At 48.4% G+C, this 27,309-nt stretch overlaps 1 protein-coding gene across 1 annotated transcript in view; it reads right to left on the bottom strand.

Moving 5' to 3' along the window:
* The window catches only part of LOC149326815 (iris-like), a 54,928-nt gene extending 35,726 nt beyond the window's left edge, over nucleotides 1-19,202 (bottom strand). The window contains exons 1-2 of the mRNA XM_089563548.1: nucleotides 19,076-19,202; nucleotides 8,779-9,049 (exon numbers count right to left, since the gene is read on the bottom strand). Of these exons, the coding sequence (XP_089419674.1) occupies nucleotides 8,779-8,974 (196 nt within the window). The 5' untranslated portion in view covers nucleotides 8,975-9,049; nucleotides 19,076-19,202. The remainder of the gene's footprint in view (nucleotides 1-8,778; nucleotides 9,050-19,075) is intronic.
* Nucleotides 19,203-27,309: the final 8,107 nt, after the last annotated feature.

The raw sequence follows: 27,309 nt of genomic DNA, 5'->3' as shown, positions 1-27,309 counted from the left end.
TGTGTTTACTCAATAACACTGCATAGCTACCTCATAATAGAAAACTGTCCCAGCACTAACAAGACGGTGACAAAGACAGCAAATAATCATGACAGGACGACAGCTGCACTTCCAACTGACACTTCACTAAAAAAAAGAGCGAAGCTTAAGTGCAGTCCTACATCGTCTCGTGGAAATAAATCCAAGTTTTCAAAAATGCCCTACCAAATGAAAGGTTTGGTTTATTGAGGTTTAACGTCCCAAAGCAACTCAGGCTATGAGGGAGGCCGTAGTGAAGGGCTCCGGAAATTTCGACCACCAGGAAAATAGCGTTCAACTGCAAGTAGAAGGTCTACGCGTGCCAGGCTTGGCTAAAGATACTATATAAACGGTTGGAGAGAACGTGCTGCAGAAGAGAATGAGCACTAAAAAACACGAACAGCATTACCAGAGGAAATTGACTCAAGCGATGCCGTATATTCACAATCTGTTCCGCAAGATAAAGGAGATATCAAGAAGATACAACGCAAATGTTCTCCTCTTCGCTCTCAGCAGGCTCTTAAAAATGCTTAGATTATGGTAAAAAGAGATAAAGCCGACATGCACCAACAAATGCCAACTATGTTTAACACAGTGCGCAACTGATGTAGTGTACAGTATTCCACCCACTTGCAGTCCAGCATGCATAGGGCAAACAGGCCATTGTTTTAAAGAATGAGTTGAGAGCATTACAATGTTCGTCAAGAACAGGAAGAGTGGGCGCCTTGCCTTTCGTAGTCGCGATTGCAGTTGCAAACCCCCGTTTCGAAAAACGAAATTTCTTGAGCGCAGAAAAGATCAGGTAGAATGAGAAATGATAAACGCGTGGTGTATCAAATTAGCAGGCAGTCAATATGTACGCCCACCATCATTAGTGCAATGAAATTGCATTTTTGGAAAACTGAGATTGATTTCCTGGAAACGTTGCAGAACTGTACTTAAGCTTTGGTTTATTCAATAAAGTATCAGTTGGGAGCGCAGCGCTCGTCCTGTCGGGCTTGTTTACTATCTTAGTCACCGTCTGGTTCGTGCTGCGAAATTCTGCTATCACGCATCAACACCAACTGGCCCAATCATCGGTGCTTCTGCCATAGTTACCTCATCCGCGTATTGTTCACAAGTCACATAGAATAAGGTTTCAGGTAACGCAAGAGCGACAGTAGCTAGAAAACACCATAGCCAAGAAATCTCAAAGCAACGGCATTCAACTTGAAAATCAATTCCACCTAAAAAGTATCTGGAAGGCTTTTACAGGTAGTAATATGTGGTTGAACATTCCAGGTAGCAGCTTCAAAATACTATACCACATATTTCAAGAGCATGTGAAACGCTATTCCGCCTATATATGTAGACCTTTTTGAGAAAAAAAAAACATTCCAGCTACTAAATGGATTCGTAAGTGCAACTAGACTACGAATCTACGGCCAAGTCAGGCATCTGTAATATTTTATAGAAGTACTTTCCATTACGAGAAGATTGTTCACAAAAACAGACCTAAACGGTTAAGCGCGTGCGATCTCGTCCGTCTTCGCAAATTGGGGCGTTGTAAATGCAAGCAGCGGAGCTCCTGAACTAAGTTATGCGCTGTGTGCTGCCCGTTCTTGTGTTCTTTTATTGCATACTTACCGTTCCACTCACCTACTGAAAGAATAACAGGGTACTTGCAAGAAATATGAGATTAGGAGAAGCAGCGTGCCCACAGGCTGCTTTGCGAAAGCCTCCTTTGGAACTTGCACTGAAGGCAGACGTGACGCAGCTTATAAAACGGTTCTCGAAGTTCTATGAATTGCGTATCACAGGGAAAGAGAAGGATACAAGTTCACATGGTGGTAGAAGCGATTTCCTTAAGCGTGTCTTCTAATGGTCAGCGCTAGGGGATCGCGAACGAGATCATCGGCACTGAAAATCTAAATTTGGAAAATCCAGTCGGTTGCGATAATTTTCCATTTTCTCTTTCTTTGTGAAGCATGTTGTAGGGATGCTGCTCCTTTCAACATGAAGCCGGTTTCTTATTCAGTTAGGCATACTGATGGCGCCCTTACGAATGCCTCGTGGCTTCGGGATTGCATTGCAAAACCTACAATCACTTGGCGCCGTTTCTTGTCGTGATGGTCGAAAAGCGGTTGAAACGAATTATTTCCGACGTGCTGGTTAGGGAGCGAGTGTTGGTTGGCTCACTTAAGCCCGCGTAGGCCGATTCAGTAAGGATGAAGCGGCGCTGTGCAAGGGAAAAAAACGGTGAGCCAAGATTATGCATGTTTCGCTGCAATTCACACATGCAGGTAGCAGCGCCAGTGCAGCCTTCATAGTCAATATCGGAGAAGTGAGTCATCTGTGCAGGCGGTAAGTCAACGCACGAGTCCTCGTCCTAGCTTGTGCTATACAGAATTTATGAGCACATCTACTTGCTGAAGGAGGGAAGTAGAAGGTGAGAGGAGTCCCGATCTGTGCATATGACCGTGTTGAAATGTGTTTCCTGCCTTCATTTCTTGTAAAACTACCCAGCGCCTGCAATTTACTGCAGTGTTAAAAGAACTAGACCGAACACAAACCATACAAATTGCTCACGCAGTCGGCGTTCTCTATCTAGTCATGCGAGGCGCAGCGGTCAAGGAGAGTAGAGAGACCTCTGTGGCCTCTAATTGTAGAAGCGTAGCTTGTTGGGCCATTTGGTGCATGTGACCGCAGTGTGATGCCGCCACCTCAGCGCCAACGGCGGTCACCTTCTCCCCGACGTCGTGCATCCCCTCCGCCTCCGGGAAACTAGGAGGCGCGGCCGATGGAGGTGAGGCCGCCGGCGAGTCGATGACGTCCAATATACCTCTGCCCGTGTTTATGTTGAAGAACAAACTGGAAGTGTTTATTGATGGTGTGAAAACAATGGCTCTTGTGGACACTGGTGCTACCGTATCCGTTATGAGTTTGAGGTTTAAGAACCGTTTAGGTAGGAAAGTGATGTTTAGTGCTGACCGTGCAGCGTTATTTCGTGGTGTCGGTGGTGAACCTTTGGTTCCACTTGGCGTGTGTGCTTCGGATGTTGTTATTGGTGGTCTAACGTTTAGAACAGAATTCGCAGTGCTACCACGGTCAACGCATGATGTGATTCTTGGTATTGATTTTCTGCAAGAGTGTGGTGCAACTTTAGACTGTCGTACGGGAGAAATTGCTTTGAATTCTTCACTGCTTTCAGCTCTTGTGGATAACTCGACACCGGATTTTGGAGCATTTGCGGTGGAAGAAGACACTATTGTACCAGCTTTCTCCGCAGCATTCGTGCGGGTTTCCTCTATTCACAATCAGTGCGAATCTTTTGAAGCTGTGGTAGAGCCTACGACACTCGCCTGCTCTAAGAAGAGTATCGTCGTGCCTCGTTGCGTCGTTCCCGTGGTGAGAGGCCGTACAGAGCTGTGGACAGTGAACCACTCTGAAGAGCCAGCTGTGTTGCCCCGGGGCCTCAAACTCGCCCGTTTCGAGGAAGGTGTGTCAGGTTCCGTCGCGACGTTAACCAACTCTGTCAGTGAGCAGCACGTGAAAAGAGATATGGAGACCCAAGTTAAGGCTATGATTAATCAGGCTCTTCCCACAACCGAGCGTCGCACTCTAGTGGAACTCCTTCTGAAGCACGTGTTCGTGTTCGACTTTGCCAAAGACGATTCAACACCACCGCCTACCAGTCGTATTCATCACACGATCAACACCGGCTCCGCACCTCCTATACGCCAGAAGCCCTATCGAGTCTCAGCCACTGAACGTAAGTTAATAGATGACCAAGTTCAAGAGATGCTAAAGCGAGGCATAATTCGAGAGTCTTCCAGTCCTTGGGCAGCTCCAGTTATCCTTGTTAAGAAAAAAGATGGCACATGGATGTTCTGTGTTGACTACCGTCGCTTAAATACGGCCACGAAGAAGGACGTCTACCCGCTTCCACGTATAGATGACGCAATTGATTGTCTGCACTCCGCTTCATACTTTTCTTCTATTGATTTGAGATCCGGCTACTGGCAAATCCCCATGCACGCTGCAGATAGGGAATAAACGGCATTCATAACACCAGACGGACTTTACGAGTTTAACGTTATGCCTTTCGGATTATGTAATGCACCTGCAACATTCGAGCGGTTCATGGATACAATCCTGCGTGGCCTCAAGTGGCAAATTTGTTTATGTTATTTGGACGACGTTGTAATTTTTGGCAAAACGTTTAGTGAGCACAACAGCCGCCTGGATATTGTGCTTGATTGCATGGAACGAGCTGGCCTTATCCTCAATTCCAAGAAATGTCATTTTGGGAACCGTGAAACAATTGTTCTTGGCCATTTAGTTGATAAAGAAGGTGTTCGACCAGATCGAAAGAAAATTGAAGCTGTCAAAAGTTTTACGGTGCCTCAATCAGTGAAAGAGCTGCAGAGTTTTTTAGGGCTCTGCTCGTACTTTCGATGCTTTATAGCTAGGTTTGCGGACATCGCTTACCCACTCACGTGTTTGCTGCATAAAGATGCACCGTTCAATTGGACCAGCAAATGTGACGCAGCTTTCCGACATCTGAAATTTCTTTTGACCTCGGGCCCCATCCTACGCCACTTCTGCCCATCTGCACCAATTGAAGTGCACACTGATGCAAGTGGTATCTGTATCGGCGCTGTACTTATACAACGCCATGGTCACGATCAGCACGTGGTAGCATATGCCAGCCTTTCATTGAGTAAGAGCGAAAGAAATTACACGGTTACTGAGCAAGAATGTCTCGCCGTTGTTTTCGCTGTACAGCGCTTCCGCTCCTATCTGTACGGGAATGCTTTCACCGTCGTGACCGACCACCACTCGCTTTGCTGGCTAGTGAGTCTTCGTGACCCCTGTGGCCGGCTTGCTCGATGGGCTTTGCGCCTACAAGAATTTAATTTCACTGTGGTGCATAAAAGCGGCCGTAAACACTCAGATGCCGATTGTCTTTCCCGTTTGCCGCTTCAAACGACTGATGACGCCGCAGACAACTTTGATGAATACTTGGCGCCACTTTCACAAGCCTTCCCCGATCCTCAAGTTTTCCGAACTGAGCAACGCAGAGACCAAACATTAACCTCTTTGTTTGGTGCCGCTCAAGATTCTGTAAAGAATACTTTTTGCATTCGCGACGGTTTACTTTATAAGAAGAATTTCGCTTCTGGAGGAGCACGCATGCTTCTTGTCGTACCCGAAAACCTGCGCATCACAGTTCTTGAAATGATGCACGACGACGCCACGTCTGGGCACTTGGGAGTGACACGCACACTCCACCGCACACAACAACGGTTTTACTGGCCTAACATGCGTTCAACCATCCAGCACTATGTAGCCAGCTGTGTGCAATGCCAGCGCTTTAAGCTGCCGACTTCGAGTCCCCCGGGCATACTGCGGCCAATCACACCTCCAACAGCCCCGTTTGAGCAAGTTGGCATTGACCTCCTTGGACCTTTCCCACGGTCCTCTAAAGGAAATCGATGGATTCTTGTGTGCGTAGACCACTTAACCCGTTATTGTGAGACAGCCGCGATACCAGCTGCTACTGCGTGTGAAGTATCTAACTTCTTACTTCGATTCGTCATTCTTCGGCACGGCCCTCCTGCAGTTCTCATTAGTGACCGTGGACGCCAATTTACAGCGGACGTTGTTGAAGAACTTCTCCGCCTCAGCAGCTGCAGTTTTCGCCACTCCACGCCATATCATCCCCAAACGAACGGTGTGGTAGAACGCACTAATCGGACGCTCACCACCATGCTTGCTATGTACGTCGCTGCAGATCATAAGGACTGGGATGGCGTCCTCCCGTTCATTACTCATGCATACAACACAGCGCAACATGAGACAACTGGCTACAGCCCCTTTTACCTGCTCTATGCTCGCTCACCTCGCTGCGGCCTTGACACCATTCTACCATTTTTCATCCACGATGAACCTTCTCTTGCGACCACACTCTGCAGAGCTGAAGAAGCTCGCCAGCTTGCCCGCGTTCGAATTTTATCTTCGCAAGAGCGTTCCAAGAACCGCTACGACGTCCAACACCAGGAAGTTTCTTATGTTCCTGGTGACATTGTGTGGTTGTGGACCCCTCTACGCAAGCGTGGTCTGTGTCAGAAACTGCTATCCCACTACACTGGACCGTTTGTTGTGTTGGAGTGCATAAGTGACGTTATTACGTTATATCCCGACTAACTGCTAGTGGTCGACGGTCACGCCAGTCTCAGGTAGTGCATGTAGCCCGCCTCAAGCGATTCCATTCCAGACGGTCTATTTAACTCGCCCGACGGGCTTCGTCTGCGAGGAGGGAAATGTCACGTGCTTCCACAGAACCTCGACGGAAGAAGCAGAAGATGGACTGACCAGCAGAGAGAAAAGGAAGAGAAAGAGCTGAAGGACGCTGGTAGGCTTCCTGCTTCCATCCTGCTCCGACCGATCCCCTCTGTGAATAAACCCCGTGCGTGCTAAGCACGTAACACATGGTAATGTGAAGAGAAAGCAGCAGAACAGGGCGCGCACCCAAAAGAAGGGAATCACACGGACGACGCTGGAGACACAAATGAAAATTTTTACTTGATCTAGAATGACATGACTGGGGGATAGAGTAAACAACGTTTGTTATAGATTTGGTGAATATTGTTTGGTGTTTGACTTTACAATCTTTTTTTTTGTGCTCTTCGCAGAGATACACGCACATAATGACGGAAGTTTTGTGGGTGCTGAAAACACAACGTCCATACCATATTTCAATGCCACCTTTTTGATACCATGCGAAACTGTGCCTATAGGGAATCGTTGTGAGGTGAGTGCTGTAACCTAAACGTACGTGACAGTGATGGAGCAACTGAGACTAGGACCGGTTCGGTGTAACCTGCCGACCGGAGACGACCAGCTTGCTCCAAGAAACTGTTCTGCATAACGTGAGAGTAGCTTTATCGCAGGGCACTTCCTATACAGAGATTGGCTATGCCCCTTTCACTGGTTTTGAGTGTGACGATGTGTATTGCGAAAGACCTTTCTTAGTACATGGAGCGTAATTCCAGCAAATATGGCCGTCGTCAGAAAAGGTGAAAAGCAAGTCTAAAACCGGGTGTTGTCATGAAGTGGCGCCTCATGAGTGAAGCTCAGGTCAGTGGAAATGTGATGAAAGATAGGTAAAATGTCATTGGCAGCCAAATCGAGGCAGAAAAGAGGAGTTAGTTTTAAAAGTATTAAAAAATCATCGACATATCTGAAAACCTTCACAATCAACGTCAGGATTATGCTTGTTAAGTAACATACAGGGTCTGTTCTGAAAGTAGAAGCACTGGGTTTTTCCTGGGCAAACGGGCGGACGAGAGGCGGTCTGCGCGTGCAGGATCGTTGAAGGGGGATATTGGGAATGCTGGGGAAAATTGCCAGTCGGCTCTAGGCCGTTGAAGAGAGCAGGTCGCTTGTACTGTGAACCTCTGTCGAAACGTCTCGTCACGGAAAATCATGGAGCGTTTACCGGATTAGCGATACGCGATGAATTTTTGTGTAATTCTTGATAAAACGGGCAAAGAGACTCACGACATGTTTAAGGAGGCCTACGGGGACGCTGCCATGGGTAGACCAGGTATTTTTTGAGTGGTGCAAGCTGCTCCTCGAAGGTAAGAAAAGAGTGGAAGACGACGACCACTCCGGACGCCCTTGGACCAGCAAGAGCAACGAAAATGTGTAGCAAGTGAAACATTTACTGAACAGTGATTGTAGGATGAGTATCAGAATGACTGCTGATGACTTGATCATTCCTCAAACTCAAGTTTTTGAGATTGTGACAGCAAACTTAGCCATGAGGAATGTGTGCGCGAAGTTGGTGCCGGGGGTGTTGTCAGAGAAGCAAAAGGCCAACCGGAAAGCGATCTGTCAGGATCTTCTTCATAATGTGAATGAGGACCCAGATGTTTTGCCCAGGACAAGGCGGCAACGTTGCCTCAGCCCCCCTACAGCCCCGACTTGGCCCCGCAGACTTTTTTCTATTCCCGAAAATAAAATCGACGCTCAAGGGAAACTTCACGGATTGGTAGAGGCGGTTCAACAGGCCGTGACGAGGGAGCTAAACAGCATTCCAGTCCAGGCGTTCCTGGAGGCGTACGCAAACTGGAAAACTCATTAGCAGCAGCGTGTAGGTGCGGAAGGGTGCTACTTTGAAAAATTCTAATCGTTTTTACAACTATCACGAATAAATTTTATTTTAAAAAATTAGTCCTACTACTTTCAGAACAGACCATGTATTGTGAAAACTAGATAAAATATCTGTCACAACACAGGAGCTACACTCGAGCCAATAGGAATGCCCTGCTTCTGAATGTACTTCTGATCCTCATGCTCTACAATAGTAGATGGCAGGCAACATGTTAACAGTTCTAGAAACGAGTCAACAGATAGGCACGTACTGTTCTGAAAAGGGATCTCACCTCTACTTTCATTTAGGTCACGCAGTCTCAAGTAACTTCTTGTTTGGTACAGAACAGAACAAGCCCTCGAGGTCGATAGATATGAAAGAAGTGGCACCCATTGGGATACTTGATATAAACTCTACTACGCTCAATGAAGACTGGACTGCAAAGGGGTCGTGAGGTGTCAAGAGGTCCGTGACTCTTTCAAGAACATGCCGATAGTTTTTTGCCATGCACTGTACTCGGTTACAATGGCCCTCAGGGGAGAGCCCGACTTGTGCGTTTTTGTGGCACGTCCCCTAGTTTTGTGTACTCGTCGTGTTCTGCTCGTCCTCAGTATACTCACCCTTGGGCAGGATCTCGTTTGGCTCGAAGGCGCCCGCGTAGAGGCGCGCGTAGTGGTCGATGTCCTGGCGGCTCTCCTCGGCGGCGTGGGCGAAGTCCCAGCTGAAGCGCTCCAGGCGCAGCACCTCCCCCTGCTGCGCCTGCGTGTCCATGGTAAGGAGACTCTGCTCGTGGTGCACGTTGGTCAGGTAGCCCATGTCGAAGCGCCGCCGTGAGTCGCTCCGCCGGCGGTTCGGGATCCCGCGGTCGCGGTTGCTGAAGTACGCGCTCACCTGCATTGGTTCGGGGGGCCATGCAGGTTACCTCCTAGCGCTCCTATCGTTACCGTTCAGTGACACTTTCATTCTCCAGAGGGTGAGCACAAACGCATGCTGTGCCGCACATTACGCTATTACTGGATGCACACGTGCCATGAAATGTACGTTTCTGGAAACAGGATATCACTGCGCTCTGTTTCGAGACGAAGTTGGTACGAAACTCCCGCTCCCCTTCTGTTTTTTTTTTCTTTCTCGATTCTATTGGTAGTTTCCATTAGCTGCTAGATGGGACATACTTCCGCACGTGAGTTCAATCTCGCGGCAACTTTCTGGGCAAGGTCGTCATATCTATTGGGCAGAGCTGACTGCTGGTACTTCTGGTAAGAAAAAACTTATACTTTCCTTGCTATGGAAGAAGTGCGGCGGTTGCCAATAACTTGTCGCTTCCTCTTTGCCGAAAAATGTAAAAAAAATGGCGGAATATTTGCACAGTTAGGCCAAATGCGATTTAAGTGCACTAGCAGTCGAGTTTTCACTTCGGTTCTCGTGCTCAGATCGATAGATCACGGATGGAAGTTGTTCGGATAGCGGTAGAGAGCTGGTGCATATAAATGCGCAGTTGCTCATTTTACACTTCACCTTCAGAGTCCCTGGGAGTTCTCATACGGCTCTGCGAAGTCAGTAGCGCCCTCTTGCATTACTAGCGGCTCCGAAACACGGAGAGAATGAAGACAAGTTAGACAAAAAAGAATTTGCGACGATGACTTACTTCCTAATGCGAAATTTGAGCCCAGCACATCAGCGGTTTCGTCTTTTCGATAGATTGAGGCAAATAATTCGAGCACGACATGTGTGTACAATTAGAGAAAACTTGTTCTTTTTCACACATATTCTTTCCTCAAGAAGCACTCCGCTAACAGTTCTTATGGTCGGAGAAATAGATGGATACATGCTCTACTTGCAGCACCAATAACTGGTTTTAAAAAAGAGGTCTAAGCAAGTATTTCGCAAGGTTGTCACAGCCGTGGCAGGCGTTACGAGTGAGAGCGACGGGATGTTCTCCCGCAAAAGTGGTAAGATATTCCCGCTTGTCTTTATGTCTATATTAAATTCCCCACCCACCCTGCCACCCTGCAGGTGGAAGCCATTCTGCCGCAACGTTTTCAATGCCAATCATGCAGCGCACATTTGTCACTACAGCCGCGTCGCTTAAAGCACGATTGCGGTGTCCCCTGTTCGAAAAGAGCAGTTATGCGCCTTCCCTCTGGTTCAGGTGTCCACCGAGATGTGTGAGACAGATACTGCGCATTTCCTTCCCAGAAAAGCCAATTTACAAGGTTTACCCTGCTTTCCAAGCCCCCGCTCTATTGGTTTCGCAGCTGTAGGAGACAGATATTGCGCCTTTCCTTTCCTCAAAAAAATACCAAAGACACTTTGGAAACCTAAAGTATGCTCAGCGAAAGCCTTGTGGTCAACCCACTGCCGCACCCCGAACCGCTTGGCGCGGAATCACTGGGCCGCTTCGGAGCCGTGAATCTCACTCACTCGACTGCAACGAGACGTCTGGCGAAGCTGCCGTCGCCGCCGACGCGTGCGCGCTCGTTCTACCGCTACTGGGTTACGTCACGGTTGCTATGCACAGCTGCGCCCCCCACTGGCGTGCCGGTTGCTAAGGAAGGGAGGAGGCTGCGCTTTTACTTTCTCCTTTCCAAGTTCCTGCTCCATTGCTTTCGCAGCTTAAAGGGTGTCCGCTACTGGTTACAAGGGACAACGGCGACGGCGCCACGAAACGCAGAAACGGGCGCCTAAGAGCTGCGCTCTAAAAGTTTTGAAATGCCATGACGAAGGCTCCCGCTCTTCGTATCCTACAGCGATATCGGGGGAGCCACAAGTGCCCTAGCATACGGCTGAAAAGCGACCCACGTGAGCTGAAAAATTTGACCACAGCTCTGCGTCCTTTGCGTGTCAAATCATATCCTTGTGTAAGGAGCACCGAAGATATTTCGCGCAAAAAACAATGGTATACATGCCAAATATACATGGGAGTTAAAGTTATTATGGGCCACAAATTATTGCCCTTCTTTAGATAACAAAAGCTGTTCTCGTTAGTTTTCCAACACCTTCTCTCCTTTCAGAATTCCTCGCGCATTTCCTTGCTTCCGTTCCACGATGTTCACGTAGTTCTTTTCTTTTGATTAGCGATGCTCTTACACTCACAGTTTTTCGAATCCACTGGTACTCTGCGTCGCACAAGAATTATAATTGGCTGCAACTTCTGTTGACGCTTTTCTGGAGCCTTGGCGCTAATTCTCGCAGTTCGGCAGCACGTCGTCTATTCTTAGCCTACTTATGTGGTTCTTGTGGCTCCTTTAGGACCTCGCAACCCTAACGAGGGAAACTAGTGAAGCGAAAGAGTGTTAACTTGTTGTTGTTGTGTTGGGTTTATTGGCGCATAAGCAGCTAAGGCTATCATGCGCCAAGAACAAGGTATGGAAAGGTTGGCTTGAGCAGAGTGTGAAAACAAAGTTGATAAAAACGGTGGTGTAAAGGGCCTAAAAGTTATTTTTATTACCTGGCTGATTAAATACAACCTTTTTAGAAATGGCTGTTTGCAGAAGCTTTTAAAAGTTGGTGCACCTCCGTGGACATCCTTGGCTTGCCAAGGATCTCGAGGCCCCCCAACTACTCATAAAAACCTCAGCCTCCTTCTCAGGACTGAGAAAGTGGCTGAGGTGTATCGTTCTAAGTAAAGAAGCACAGGGTCGGAACATTACAGGTTTTGAAGAACACCGGCTTCCCTTAAAAAGCTAAAAACATCAAGCATACTAACGGGTGCATCTTCAGCTAAAATCAACGCTGGATGAAATGGGATATGTTCTTTGTAAAATGTTGCAAAATATTTTTTCTTAATGATTCAAGTTTTGTGCATGATAGTAGTATGTGGTTTATGGTAAGTTCATGTCCGCATTGCTCGCAAATAGGTTTGTCTTTCTTTGTTAGCAGGAAGTTGTGTGTGAGATGTGTGTGCCCTATACGGAGACGGCATAAAATAACTTCGATGAATCGTTTTTGGTGTGAGCATGATTTCCATTCGCCTAGGATGGGTTTTACTAAATGTAGCTTATTTTTTCTTTCGATATTCCATTGCGACTGCCATTTATTTCTTAATTTCCACTGCACCAACTTCATACCATCTTTGTAGGGAATGTACACTTTCTTTATTTCTTTGTTTCGAGCTTTTCCAGCACATTCATCTGCTTTCTCATTGCCAGCGATTCCAATGTGGCTGGGAACCCAGCAAAATTTTATGTCTTGTCCCTGTATTGTGGCGCTTGTTATGTTATGTATGATATCCCCGATTAGTGGTGTCACTGCATTGCTATGGTGAAGTGAGGTTAGTATGCTCAGAGAATCAGTGTAAATGATACTGTTCTGAATGTTCTCATTTATTATTTTTTCTACAGCTAGCAAGACTGCGTAACACTCGGCGGTGAAAATGGATGCACACTGAGGTAGCCGTACTATTTTTTCCCAATTATTCTGAACTACAGCACTTCCCACGTAGTGCACCGATTTTGATCCATCGGTATAAAATGCTTCGTATTCTCCGTGCTTTTCGTTGAGTGCTAAATATTCTTGTAATATCTGTTCATGTGGTGTATGTTTTTTCCGAAATTGTGTTAATGTGAAGTCGCACACAGATGGTAGGCAGTACCAAGGCGGGAGTGGATCAGGTTTGCGGGCAATATTAGGTAATATGTTCATTATGTCTAGTTCTTGGCATTTCTCTTCAAAGCGGAGAAGTGGTCTGATTGCTAGAGGTTTGTTGGTAAATAGTGTTCGGGATGGGCACTTTGTAACGAGTGGGTAACAGATGTGTTTAGGCTGGGAACGGATCTTTAAAATGTATGAGCATGTGAGCATAGTTCGTCTGTCTGCGAGTGGTTGTTCATTTGTCTCTACGTACAGGCTTTTTATTGGTGACGTCCTGTATGCACCAGTTGAAAGGCGCAATCCCAAATTGTGCACAGGATCCAGTCGCTTCAAGTACGATGGCCTTGCTGATCCATACACTATGCAACCATAATCTAGAATGGAACGTACTACAGAGCGATAAATGTGTAGAAGACATACCCGATCAGAACCTCAGTGTTTGCGTGAAAGGACTTTCAGTATGTTCATTGCTAGCGACGCCTTCTTTTTCAGTGCGTTTATGTAAGGCAGGAAAGTAAGTTTTTTATCGAAGGTGATGCCTAGAAATTTGTGTTCCTTTTTGAAAGGCAGCTCGGTTTGGTTGAGGTGTAATGTTGGATTTGTGTACAAGCCTCGTTTGAGTGAAAAAAGTAAGGCCACTGTTTTTTGTGTTGAGAACTGGAAACCATTCTTGTCTGCCCATGTTGCCATTTTGTTGATTGTAAGCTGTACTTGTCGTTCGCATGTGGATATATTGGAAGATGTACATGCTATCTGAAGATCATCAACATACATTGAATACATAATGGACCTTGGGATTATTTTTCTAATAGAATTTATTTTTACAACGAAGAGAGTTGTGCTTAAAATGCACCCTTGAGGAACTCCATTTTCCTGAATGAAGTCCCTCGAAAGGGTCGAGCCTAGGCGGACATTAAATGAGCGGTTAGACAAAAAGTCTTTAATGCAGTTGAGCATTCTGCCACGGATGCCGAGCTCAGCTAAGTCCTGGAGAAGCCCGAACCGCCAGGTTGTATCATATGCTTTTTCTAAATCAAAAAAGACGCTAAGACAGTGCTGTTTGTGTATAAAAGCTTCTCTGACTGTATTTTCGAGACGGACTAGGTGATCTGTAGTGGAGCATCCTTTCTTAAATCCACACTGATGGATATCAAGCAGTTCACAGGATTGAAGAACAAAGGTTAGTCTGATATTTAGGACACTTTCGAAGGATTTGGCGAGGCAACTGGTTAAGGCTATGGGTCTATAATTGCTAGGAGAGGTTGGGGGTTTACCAGGTTTAAGGAACGGTACAATAATAGCTTTCTTCCAGGCTTCAGGTATTTTCCCTGACATCCAAACTGTGTTGAAGAATCTCAAAAGTGCTTCTATGGCAGGCTCAGAAAGATGTGCAAGCATTTCATAATGTATATGGTCGGGTCCTGGAGCAGTTTTTTTCCCGGCAGACAGTACTCTGTTGATTTCTTGGCGGGTAATTAGACTATTGTATTTTTCATTTGCACCTCCAGTTGTTGGGAGCCTCTGTTTTTCAGCTGTATTTTTGTATTTTAAAAAGGACTGCGTGTGGTGTGATGAACTTGAAACTGCAGTGAAATGTTCTCCTAAGATGTCTGCCTGTTCGTCTATGCTTGTTTGTGTTCCGGGTGTTGTTAAAAAAGGAATTGTAAATGGTGAAAGGTTACCGTTTATTTTTCGAACCTGCTCCCACATTTTTTTTGATGGGATCTGACTGTTGATAGTTGAAACATAATTCTGCCATGAAGCTTTTTCGGCACTGCGACGAACATACCGAGCTTTAGCTTTTGTTTTTTTAAAATTTAGGAAATTTTCATGCGTCGGATACCTACGGAATTTACCCCAAGCTCTGTTTTGTTGTTTTTTCGCTTCTTTACAGTCTTTTGTCCACCATACTTTATGGTTTTGTCGCGCCACCCCTGATGACTGAGGAATAGCTGTGAGTGCGGCAGTTATGATACAATTAGTGAACTTTTCGTTTATCTATTCAACGGTAAGATTTCCTAAAACTATATCTTCTAAAGTTGCCTTTGCTCTAAAAATTGACCAGTCGGCGAGGTGAAGCTTCCAACGCCGTGGCCTTGTGGGGATTATTTCCGGTGGGGATGTTAAAGTGATTAGTACAGGGAGGTGATCGCTGCCATATGGATTGTCAATGACGTCCCAGTTAAAATCGTTAAAAACAGAAGGTGAACTAAACGACAAATCTAAAAAGGTCATTTTCCCTGAGGTAGGGGAGCAGTATGTGGCTTTTTCTGTATTTAAAAGACATACATTACTTGTGAGGATAAAATCTTCAATTATTTGACCCCTAGAGTCACAGTGCTCGCTTCCCCAAAAAGGGGAGTGAGCGTTAAAATCCCCGACTACTAGATATGGTTCTGGAAGTTCATCAATGAGGCCTTGTAGATCGTGGACTGTTAGTGTGAGATGTGGAGGAATATATACAGAGCAGATTGTAATTGTTTTGTAGCTGACAATGCTGACTGCAACTGCCTCAAGTTTTGTTTTGAGTCTGATCTCTTTAGCAGGGACGCCGCTTTTCACTATGATGGCTACGCCTCCTGATAGTCGGCTCGCCTGTTCCCGATCGCGGCGGAAAACAGTGTAATTCTTAAGAAAGTTATTTTTTTGGGGACCTAAATTTGTTTCTTGTAGACATAAGGCGACAGGAGTGTGTGCTCCTAGTATGTCTTTTATGTCACTGTAATTGTTTAAAAGTCCTCTACAATTCCATTGTATTATGAAAGCCATCTTATTTTTGTGTTTGTATCGGGTGAAAAACTAGATCAAGTTTTTGATGGCCCTGTGACTCGGGGCCTGTCTTTTTTTGATCGATCCAGAGAGCTCCGCCGACCGTCCGACGTGGACGGCGCGGGGCTGCCCGGGGTCGTGTCCATCGCCTCTGCGGAGGCGCTGGACGACCGTGCAGAAGGCACGTTCGCGTTCGAGTTTGACCTCGACCTGTGGGAAGAGGTCTTGAGGCCCGCCGACCCGGGGGTCTGCGTTGCCTCCTTTGGGGTTTGCGGAGTAGCGCCAGCTACTCCACACGGGGGCACGGGTGGCCCCGCCACAGGCTCACTGCGTGTGGCCTGGACAGGTGCCGTAGCCTGGTGTGGTGTGCCGCGCCCACGCACCACATCGGCGAAGTTTGTTTTTGCAGTGAAGGTGAATTTGTTTGTCTGAGCGTATTGCCTTCGTGCTTCTTTCAAAGAAATGTTTTGTGTAGTCTTGAGAGTAATAATTTCTTTTTCTTTTTTCCATGAAGGACAAGCTCTGGAGTAGGCAGCATGGTCTCCCTCACAGTTTGCACACCGTGGGTTAGCAACACATTCTTCGGATTGGTGTTCCTTCGAAGAGCATTTTGCGCAAGTTTTGCGGCCGCGACAACTCTGTGAGCCGTGGCCAAATCTCTGGCAGTTGAAACATCTGCGTTGGTTGGGAATATACGGTCTTACATTTATTTTCAGATATCCGACTTCTATGCTTTCAGGCAGTATGCTGGTGTTGAAAGTGAGGATGAGGTGTTTCGTGTCAATTTCTTTGTTGTCCTTCCTGATCTTTATTCGCTGAACATTTATGACATCTTGATCAGTAAGGCCCTCAAGCATTTCTTTTTCAGATAGGTGGACAAAGTCGATTTCAGATATGACGCCTCGGACAGTGTTTAGAGATCGATGTGAAGTAACGGAGATCGGAATCTCCCCTATGGACACGAGGTTTGAGAGTTTAGAGTACTGGACGGTGTCATGCAATTCGAGTAGTAAGTCACCACTGGCCATTTTTGATACCTTGTACCCAAGGCCCAAGGTATCTGTCAAGCACTTTGCTACCAGGAACGGGGATATCAGTCTTGCTTGTTTTTCTTCTGCATTGCTATGTACAACATGGAATTTCGGGAAAGTTATCTTTCTTTTTTGGAAAAAGTCGCTTGCATCGGTCCGCCCTCTTTTCAGAGAGCGATCAGGTTTTGAAAGGGGGGGAGCCATAAAAAATTGATGTTTTTCGGTCACGGTGCCAGCCACCCACCATGGAGTCCAACAAGGGGACGCGACAGGAACTTGAAAGCAAGTCCTGCCTACGCCAGCTGTACACCTTAACTATAACCTAATATGACTCAACTCAGGGTAGTTGGTCACACACGGTTAACCCTCGCCGCCAGGAAAAAGAGGAAAAAACGAAGAAGAGAGGAGGATACAGGAAAGTTGTAAGAAAGGGAATAGGAAAGTGAAAGATAGAGGGGAGGACAGGAAAAGGCGACTGCCGATTTCCTCCGGTTGGGTCAGGCCGGAGGTGCCGTCTGCAGGAAGCTGGGGCCAAAGTGGTGTGTTGCCTCCGCCGAGGGGCCTTAAGGGTCCAAACGCTCGGCATCGGCTCAACCACCAGGATCCCCTTTTCCCCGGACACGGCGATGCCACGCACGGCTAAGCGCGGATGCTCGGGTCCGTGGTGATGCATTGTTCACCATCATCCCCCTGCGGGGATGTCCCTGCGGATGCTCGGGTTAACCCCGTGGTGTCGCCACTCACCAACGTCTGCATGCTGCAGACGCCTCCCTGCGGGGAAAGAGTGTTAACTAGTCATCCTGTATACGCAATGCCTTGTGACCTCGAGAGTACCAGAAGCTTGGAAGAACGCTAACATTATCATAATTCATAAAAAAGGACACGTCAAGGACTTGAAAAATTACGCACCGATCAGCTTACTGTCCGTCGCCTACAAGGTATTTACTAAGGTAATCGCTAATAGAGTCAGGACAACCTTAGAGTTCAGTCAACCAAATGATCAGGCAGGCTTTCGTAAAGGATACTCGACAACAGACCACATTCATACGATCAATCAGGTGATAGAGAAATGCGCAGAATGTAACCAACCCCTATATATAGCCTTCATTGATTACGAGAAAGCATTTGACTCGGTGGAAACTTCAGCTGTCATGGAGGCATTGCAGGATCAAGGTGTGGAAGAGTGTTATGCGAATATATTGGAAGTTATTTATAACGATTGCACAGGTACTATAGTTCTCCATAAAGTCAGCAATAAAATTCCAATACGGAAATGTGTCAGGCAGGGAGACACAATCTCGTCAATGCAATTCACCGCCTACTTACAGGAGGTATTCCGGGGCCTGAAATGGGAAGAATTTTGGATAAGAGGTAATGAAGAATACCTGAGTAATTTGCGATTCGCTGATGACATTGCCTTGCTAAGCCACTCAGGACAAGAACTACAAAGCATGATCAATGAGTTAGGCAGAGCAGAACAGTGGGGCTAAAAATTAACATGCAGAAAACCAAATCATTGTTCAACAACCTAGCAAGGAAACAACAGTTCGTAGTTGGTAGCGAGGTGCTGGAAGTAGTAAGAGAATACGTCTACTTAGGCCAGGTAGTGACCGCAGATCCGGATAATGAGAGGGAAACAACTAGAAGACTAAGAATGGGGTGGAGCGCATATTGCAGGTTCTCTCAGATCATGAATGACAGTTTGCCAATATCCCTGAAGAGGAAAGTATACAACAGCTGCATCTTACCAGTACTCACGTATGGGGCAGAAACGTGGAGGCTAACTAAGAGGGTTCAGCTTAAGTTAAGGACAACGCAGCGAGCTATGGAAAGAAAAATGATGGGTGTAACGCTAAGAGATCGGAAGAGGGCGGAGTGGGTGAGGGAACAAACGCGGGTTAATGATATCCTAGTTGAAATCAAGAGGAAGAAATGCGCTTGGGCAGGGCATGTAATGTGAAGGCAAGATAACCGCTGGGTAAGGGAGTGGATTCCAAGAGAAGGCAAATATAGCAGGGGACGGCAGAAAGTTAGGTGGGCGGATGAGATGAAGAAGTTTGTGGGGATACAGTGGCCGCAACTGGCAAAAAACATGGTTATTTGGAGAGACATGGAAGAGGTCTTTGCCCTGCAGTGAGTGTAGTCAGGCTGATGATGATGGTGATGAATATCTTACGCTCACGCACACGCCCGCACACACGCACACACGCACGCACACACACACGGATACGCATACGCACACACGCACACGCACCGACACACACGCACACACACACACATGCACACGCACACGTGCACGCGCACACGCACACGCACACTTGCACACACGCACACACGCGCGCGCGCGCGCTCACACACACGCTCGGCAGCAGCCGAGTGCGCAGCGCGAACTATTGGGTTCTGCGCGATATGTGCATTTAAGAGAAGCCGCCATATGCTTCGGTGCCACACGACCGCGTTTGGGGAATAGAAGCGACAGCTCGCGTGGAAAACAGACGCGAAACTCTGCCCCATCCGGGCCCCGTACCCTTTGGCCAGGGGGCAGGCGCAGGGCGGCGGCGATCTGGGCGGCCGTGTCCCCCCGTGCGCCCACAAGGAGCTCCTCCAGGGTGCTGGCCACGGCGTACGGAGAGAGCACCACGTTGGAGTCGGACGCCTTCGCAGAGCGCCGCAGCTCGCGCAGAAGGTCGATGCCCAGCTGCAGGAGGCCACGGGAGACGTCCACGTCTGCGTCGGGCGACAGCGCTGGAGGCGTCCTGCACGGCCAATTCGTTTTGTTCTATGCGCTCCATCTGCCCACAGCATTCCTCCCATTTTTAAGAAATTGACGGGGGCTTAGCTTTGGCTAACCGTGGTAGGTTGCGAAAGCGGGTGTTTTATACTGCATATGCGTCCCCTCTAGGGGGAACAGCGCGGCGCGCCGTGCCAAGCGGCCGCCGTTGCCCGACGAGCCGAGCTGGTAGCCCGTCTCTCGCTCCTGGTTTGACGTCACGCTGTGACGTCACTAGGCATGGTATGACGTCAGGGGTCATTCTAAAGGTCAAACGTGCCAAGTGGCCGCCGCTACGCGAAAGGCCGTTCTTGGAAGTAGTATTGCTTTCGCAAAAAATATTTTCACAAGTATCCCCAATTTACCAATATCCAAGGTAAATTGGTGGGAAAAATATCACTCTGGAGGACACCTAGTTGGTTTGCGTCAACAATACTCAATGTTCACGTTATGTTAAATTTGATTACATAAAACGCTCAAAATGAGCCCGAAATAAAGCACGTCTGCGGTGCCTTGCCGCAAAAATCGCAGCCACGTTGAAAATGCATCGTCGCAAGCCGCAGTGCAAATTTGGACACCTTTACTGCAAGGGTTGCACGGTGGCTGCTTGTCCGAGGAGAACGAGGAGAACGCGCGCAAAGCAAAATGATTGGCAGAGCTTATCTGCGGGCGGACCGATCATTTTTGGGGTCTGAAAAGCGAGCGGTGTATTTGGAATGCCCGCCATACGTACCAGCAGCGCCTGTCTGCCAAGGGAAGCATCCAGGCTCGCCATTATAAAATTGTATTGATATTTGAAAACAATACTCTCTACCGCTGTACGGCTGGCTCAGGTTTTATACGGTATTCATTGAAAGTCACCTTGATAACTCTTATCCAAGGAGACTGCTGAGTCGGTCTGCTTGGTTCATGTTGAATAGTACGACGAAACAGCGCTGAAGGACGGGGCAGCGCATGTGTCTGTCTCTTCTTCTGTCCCGTCCGTCACCGCTGTTTCGTCGTACCGTAACTCTCATGAACATAGAAATGTCTTGTATTTTCATGGAGGGGACGCAGCCATAATGGGGAGGTAGAGCATCCGCCTCGCAAGCAAAAGCACCGCGGCTGGAATCCGCGTAGCGAACCAATCCTTTCGGGTTTAAAAAAATTGGCGGGGGCTTATCGTTGGTTAAGCCTGGTAGGTTGCGAAAGTAAAAGCGCCGCGCCTCCAACTGAAGGAAGGCAGTGCGCCGCGTCTACAGGTCACTCATGGCTACCGGCCGTCGCTGAGCGACGACTCAAAGCGTCTTCGGTAATTTTTTATTTTGTTTTTGATGTTGTTGCGACTGAGAGAGAGAAAACATATTCTATAGCTGGTATGACGTCACAGCGGCAGTAGCGCCACAGGTGCGCGGCGCGGCGCAACTGCAGCCGGGCTATCTGAAGGAGCGAGTTGGTCGCCCATATTCACTCCGCTAGAGGTCCAACGTAACTGCGGCCGGGTCACGTGAAGGCTTGAAAGTGCGAGTAGTATTGCTTTCGCAATAAAAATTCGTGTAAATGGAATTTGATAACCAGGTGTGTATGCGCGGTGTGACCCAGCGACCAAAGACGAGGACACACCTTCTCACCAGAATACGATTTCCTTAGCCTGGTGTAATACTTGGCACCCCCCTATAGACCGTTCACAGCGAGCAGTTCGCTCTGTTCACGACAGGTGGCGCCACTTGGTCGACTTAGCTCTATACACATAAAACTATGTTTGATGTCTTTTAAGGCGAAAGCCTTTATTTAATGCCTCATCGTTGTCGACAGAAGGTTGTCAGCAGAGGTGTCATGCTTTTTTATAGTCCAATAAGCACTTTCGTGTATGCGAGTTGGTTCATAACAGCAATTAAAGGAATAAAATCGCGGAAAGGGATTGAAGAATAAAACGAAAGAGGCGTCAGGATAGGACAGAGCGCTCTGTCCTGTCCTCACGTCTTTTTCGTTTTCTTCTTCAGTCCCTTTGCGCAATTTTATTTCTTTAATTTTTCTAGTCAGGCCAGAAAAAAAATATTTGTGAAAGATGGGATTCTAAGCACCATCCTTCCACTCCGCAGCGGAGCGTGCTAACGACTACGCTACTTCCTGCCAACGCATATATAGGTATCCTTGTCTAGGACGCTGGAGAGTGTTTGCAGACAGGCGTCGAATCAGACGGATGCCTCCCAAGCCCCCTCCAGTGTCTCCAGCATTGAAGATTCCCAAACAATTGTGTACTTAATTAACATCTTAACTACACATCAGTGACACAAGCAGCCTCACCGCACTTTAGGTCAACAAAGTGCCCCTGAATTTTTTTCTATATAGCGAAACAATCGAGGAGAGCGGACGCGTGTCACATGCGCTCCGCAGTTTTCGGGCAATTTGGCCCGGTCAACTCAATGTAACTGCCAAATTTTTGGTGGGAGACGACGCAGGAAGAGAAGCGGACCACGAGGACACCTTTTTCGAACCGGTGGGCCCAATATTTTTGGATTTATCCGGCATCGAAGATTTGCCACGCGGACGAGAGAGCTAGGCCTAACGCTAGGCCTAGCGACTAGGCTTCATGGGCGGCAAGCTCCGCGGACTCCCCGACCTCGGCGGACGACGGAGGCAGCGGAACTATGGCCCAGACTCATGACACCCATGCCAGACATGAGTTTTTGCAAACCGCACGTTAGAAACCCAAGAAAGAATGGAAGAGGACCAACGAGACGTCACCGCAGGGGGAACCCACGCACAGGGCCCGATGGTGAACCCCCAAACCCCGGGATGCAACACCCTGACGACAGCAACAGCACAGGAGAGTCGTAGGAACGACTGGGTGATGGACTGGAAAGTAGCCATGTCACGGCGGCAGGCGAAGAAACTACGCAAGAGCCAGAAAGCGACGGCAGGCCACGTGACGGGGGATCCGAGCCCCTCAAGCGGAGGGAAGAACACAGGCGGCAAGCAAAACACAACCAAACAAGGAGAGGGGGAGAGAGCACCGAGGAGGAGGCTCCCTCCCCTACCGAAGGAAGATTTAAAGGTGATCCTGAGGCCGAAGGGACTAGCAGTGAGAGAGCTGCAAACACACCAAGTGGCGCGAGCGGTGGTAGCAGCCACCGGACAAGGATGCAAGGCAGAAGACCTTATCATCCGACTGCGCAACGGTTCAAACATCATAATTGTCAGCACGGACAAGGAAGAGGCAGCTCGACAAATCAGAAGCATAGCGCAACTAAACTTCGGAGGAAAAAGCTATCAAGTCACAGCACACGCGGCGGCGCCAGAGAGAACGCTACGAGGAGTCATCCACGGGGTAGACCCGGGAACCCCAGCCGAAGAGCTAGAAGCAAACCTGAGGACAAGAACGCAGGGAGTGAAGATTTTGGCGGCAAGAATGCTGGGGAGATCCAGCACGGCAGTCGTCAACTTCGACGGCCCAATCCTTCCCAAGCAAGTCCTGCTCCAAGGAGGGGAGATGTGGTGCCATCCGTACAGGCCAACAAGGCAGATATGCTACAACTGCTACCAGCAAGGGCATCGAGCGGACGTGTGCCCAAACCCGGAGAGCAAGGCGTGCAGACAATGCGGCCAAGCAAACCCGGAGACGCAACACCAATGCGAGCCAAAATGCCTAGTGTGCAAGGGTCCCCACGTGACGGGTGCAAGAGAATGCACACTGCGACTGAAATCGATCGGAGAGCTACGAGCCTGGGGTCAGCAGGGTCAGTCCAGGGGACGCAGCAACAGCCGCAGCCAGGACCGGAGCCAGAGCCGGGGACGGAGCGAGACGAGTCAAACCACGGCCAGCCAACAGCAGACGCAGCAAAAGGAAAGCAGCGGAGTCAAGGTGAGCTGGGGAGGCGGCTCTCCCAAAATACTTTTTGCTCCGCACGAGGAGAACAATACAACAGATACACAAGCAGAAATCGAACGACTTAAATCGGAAAACAATAACATAAGGAAGGAGCAGGAGCAAACGCGGAGAGAAAACAGACAGCTAAGAAAACAAATTAGCGATCTAATTGCAGAACTACAGGAGATACGGAGGACGGGATTCTCGCCGGTGAAAACACCGACACCCCCGCAACAAATAATAGAGAACCCCCAGCACATGGAGGAGATAAAAACAGTAGGGGAGGACTTAAAAACCCTCATGCTACAAATGCAGCAACAAATACAGCAACAACAGCAACAAATGCAGCAACAAATGCAGCAAGCAGTTAAACCAGAAAATAGCCCTGCAAGATCAGAGCTTCCGCAACTACGTCAAAAATCAAACAACACAGAGAACGGTAAACGACGCCAGGGACCGCCTATACAACGAGCGCAGGTTCGGCACAGAAACCCAAGGGAACAATAGTAGCTGCAACACAGCAACATGGCAGGAGGACAACTAGAGATTTGGCAATTTAACTGTAGGGGCCACAGGCGTAAGCAGGGGCTCTTGCAGCAATTCATTAGCCCTAGGGGAACCCCACCAGACTTAATATTATTACAAATTGTATCCCGGCCCTAAGAGGCTACAAATTCCAGGAAAACGGGAAAACAGCGACACTCATTAGCGACAGGATAACGACAATAAATCACGGGGAAATAGCAGATACGCAGTTGGAACACGTGATAACCGAGATAATTCCCAAAAGGAAAAGGAAAGCAAAAAGCACCTTCGTAATAAACATATACAGCCCACCCAAAAACAGGGGTGACTTTATTAAGCTTTTCGCGGAGGCAAAAAAGCTTGCAGGGCAGAATACCCTGATTATAGCGGGAGAATTTAACGCGAAAAGCCCACAATGGGGCAGCAAAAGAGAAGACATAAAAGGGCGGAACATATGCGCAGCAGCAGCAAACACAGGCTGCGAGCTACTCACGGATGAGAGCCAGCCCACAAAACATGCAATAGCGTAAGCGTACACACGTGTCCCGACCTAACCTTCGTCAGAGGAACAAAACAAGCAGAATGGGAAAACACGCAACAAAACCTAGGCAGCGACCACTATATAATCAGAGTGGCCATAGAAGCTGAAATCATCAGGAGGAATATTGGCAAAGCAAAATTAACAGACTGGGATGACTTCCGCACCCACTGCAGATGAATTACAGGCAACATCACATCTTTAGAAGAATGGAGTCAGCAACTCAAACAAATTAGAGACATACACGCCAAAGTAGTGATCCGCACGGAACAGGCACCAGAGGTAGACAGAAGACTCGTCGGCCTATGGGAGTCAAGAAGAAGCCTAACCAAACGCTGGAAAAACAGAAGCTGAACAGGAAACTGAAAAAGAAGATAGCAGAAATCACCAAGCGAGCGGAAGAATATGCAACACAACTGGCTAGACAAGGGTGGCAGCAGTTCAGTACAACACTGAATGGAACCCTAGGGACAGCCAGGACATGGCAAATCCTGAGAAAAGTCATGAACCCATCAGAGCAAAGCGGAAAGCAGCAAATCGATACAAAGACTAATCCATCAATACGAGGGGATAGAGGAACAGCTAATCCAGGCAGTAAAAGAGAAATGCTACGGAAAAGAACACGTGGAGGCCTGCCGGGGAGAATACCAAGGGAAAGAAAACCAGGAGATGGACAGACCGATAACGAAGGAAGAGGTCATCGAAGCCATAAGGGCAACAACAAAGAACACGGCGGCGGGGGCGGACAAGATCCATAACGCGTTGATAAGGAACCTCAGCGACGAAGCGATAGAGCAGTTTACGAAATATCTGAACAAACACTGGGAAGAACTTAAAAGACACGGACAGAAAGAAAGAGACACACACACAAAGCGCTGGACTTACAACTGAATTTTTATTCGGGAAACACTGCTCTTTATGCACACCAGCAGCTGATAAAAATGGAAGATGGAAACACCCGGATGATAAAAATTGACAACTGTCTCGTCACATGTCCAGTCCTACCTTCCCTTTTGTATGTGTGTCTCTTTCTTTCTGTCCGTGTCTTTTAAGCGCAGGTATATTTCAATATGGTAAACCAACTCGCCCAAGAAACCACTCTACTGGGAAGAACGGACGGTTCCGGAAGAATAGAAGCATGCGGAGGTCGTCATGTGTGAGGATGTGGAAGATTGCAGGTTGTATTTTACACAAACACAAAGGTATAAACAATAAACGAGGCGGCTTTTATAGGAAAGGAAACCAATTTCAATATGGGCTTGGTAAAAGGAAAGAAACAAGAGAGCAATGCAACAACACACGGAAAAAACACACAGGAGAACAGAACAAAATACAGGAAAAGGAAAGTCAGAAAGGAAAGGCACAGTACTTGTCTCTCATACGCGCATCGAGCGGGGATGACTGGCTGGGTGTCGGGCAGACAGGGAGTCTCTGAGCGTTCCAGTGTCGATGCACTGTTGCCGGCGTTTCTCCGTTGGCCTTCAGCGCTACCGCAGCGTCAGCGTCTGTGGGCTCCCAGCACGGTTCCCAGGTCTGGTATCCCGGAAAGGCCACGTAGGCACCAGAGGCGGCCTGTGTGGAGCAGCTGACGGATGGACGGAGAAGAGTGGCGCCTGGGCCTGGTGGTTGAGGCTCTCGATGACGGATGTCCAGGTCTGGTGGCCCGGACGTCTGCGGCTGAGGCCCAAGCCCGGAACTCGGGGAGCCAGCAGAACTCCTCCACGTCCGTCGCCCACCGCGCTCTTCTCTTCTCTGCCACGTAATCCTCTTCTACCTGTCCCGGCGTTCCCCTCCGCACGCGCTCCTCGCGCTTTTATGCGAACCATATTGCTAGACCTACCACTCACGCCGTCGCCCTGGGACCCCCACGTGACACCGTGACGTCACACCACGTGATACCGTGACGTCACACCACGTGACATCGGATGAGAGAGCCGGCCTCCACCTCGCGCCGTCGCCGTGGGATCCCTAGGCGTCACACCCGCGCATTCCCGCGCATTTCGAACGCGCGTTCACACTCGGTGTAGGTGAAACGCTCGCTCCACCGGGCAGGCAGACGCGGCTTCCGTGGCAATCCAGGCGCTCACCCAACGCGCGTCTCGGGGTTAGTCGGCGTTCCGCTGTAGCCATGCCGTTGTCTTCCCCCACGACGAAGGCTTCTAGTGGTTGTATTAAAATGACCAAGTATTCAACCAAGGAAAGCCATGTATTACCAAGCCTAGCCACTAATGTGCTTCGCATTCCCCAGGCTTAGCCAAGCTGAGCCTCAGCAATTTTTTCTTCTTCTCCTCACAAACGACGCTAGGTGGCGCTATCTCCTTACATCATGATACCCAAACCAGGCAAGAAACTGCAGATAGAAAATCTCAGGCCAATCTCGCTAACATCGTGCCTAGGCAAGCTGTTCGAGAGGATAATCACCAAAAGAATACAAAGACACCTAGAACACGGAGGATGGTACCCCAAAACCATGTTCGGCTTCAGGGAACACCTATCGGCACAAGACGGGTTACTACAACTGGAGGAAGAAGTCCTAGAAACAATGCCGAGCAAAGGGGAAAACGTCGTCATGGCCGCCGACATCAAAGGGGCTTTCGACAACGTATCCCACGCGGCAATCATGGAAGGCATCAACACCACCGACTGCGGAGAGAAAACGCACAACTACGTGAGAAGCTTCCTCACGAACAGAATGGCAACGGTGGGCTTGGGAGACCTGCGAAGCGAAGTCTTCCAAACACCATGCAAAGGAACCCCGCAAGGCTCGGTGTTATCACCAGTGCTTTTCAATATAGGAATGATCATCCTGGCCAGAGAACTTAGCCAGATACAAGGGATTAGACACGCAATGTATGCGGGCGACATAACCATATGGACGAACGAAGGCTTGCTGGGAAATAAGCAGGAGGCGCTACAAGCGGCAGCCACCTGCATCGAAGAATACACGAAGAAAAGGGGACTAAAATGCTCTACGGAGAAGTCCGAACTCCTCAGAGTAGGAAGGCACCCCACGGAAGCCAGCCTCGAGGTAAAACTGGAAGGGCAGAATATACCGGAACAAAGAATGATAACAATACT

The sequence above is a fragment of the Amblyomma mixtum genome, chromosome 10, assembly GCF_055824585.1.
Source record: "Amblyomma mixtum isolate Tamu chromosome 10, ASM5582458v1, whole genome shotgun sequence".
Classification (NCBI taxonomy): Eukaryota; Metazoa; Arthropoda; class Arachnida; order Ixodida; family Ixodidae; genus Amblyomma; species Amblyomma mixtum.
This window is presented reverse-complemented; position numbering and strand designations above follow the sequence as displayed.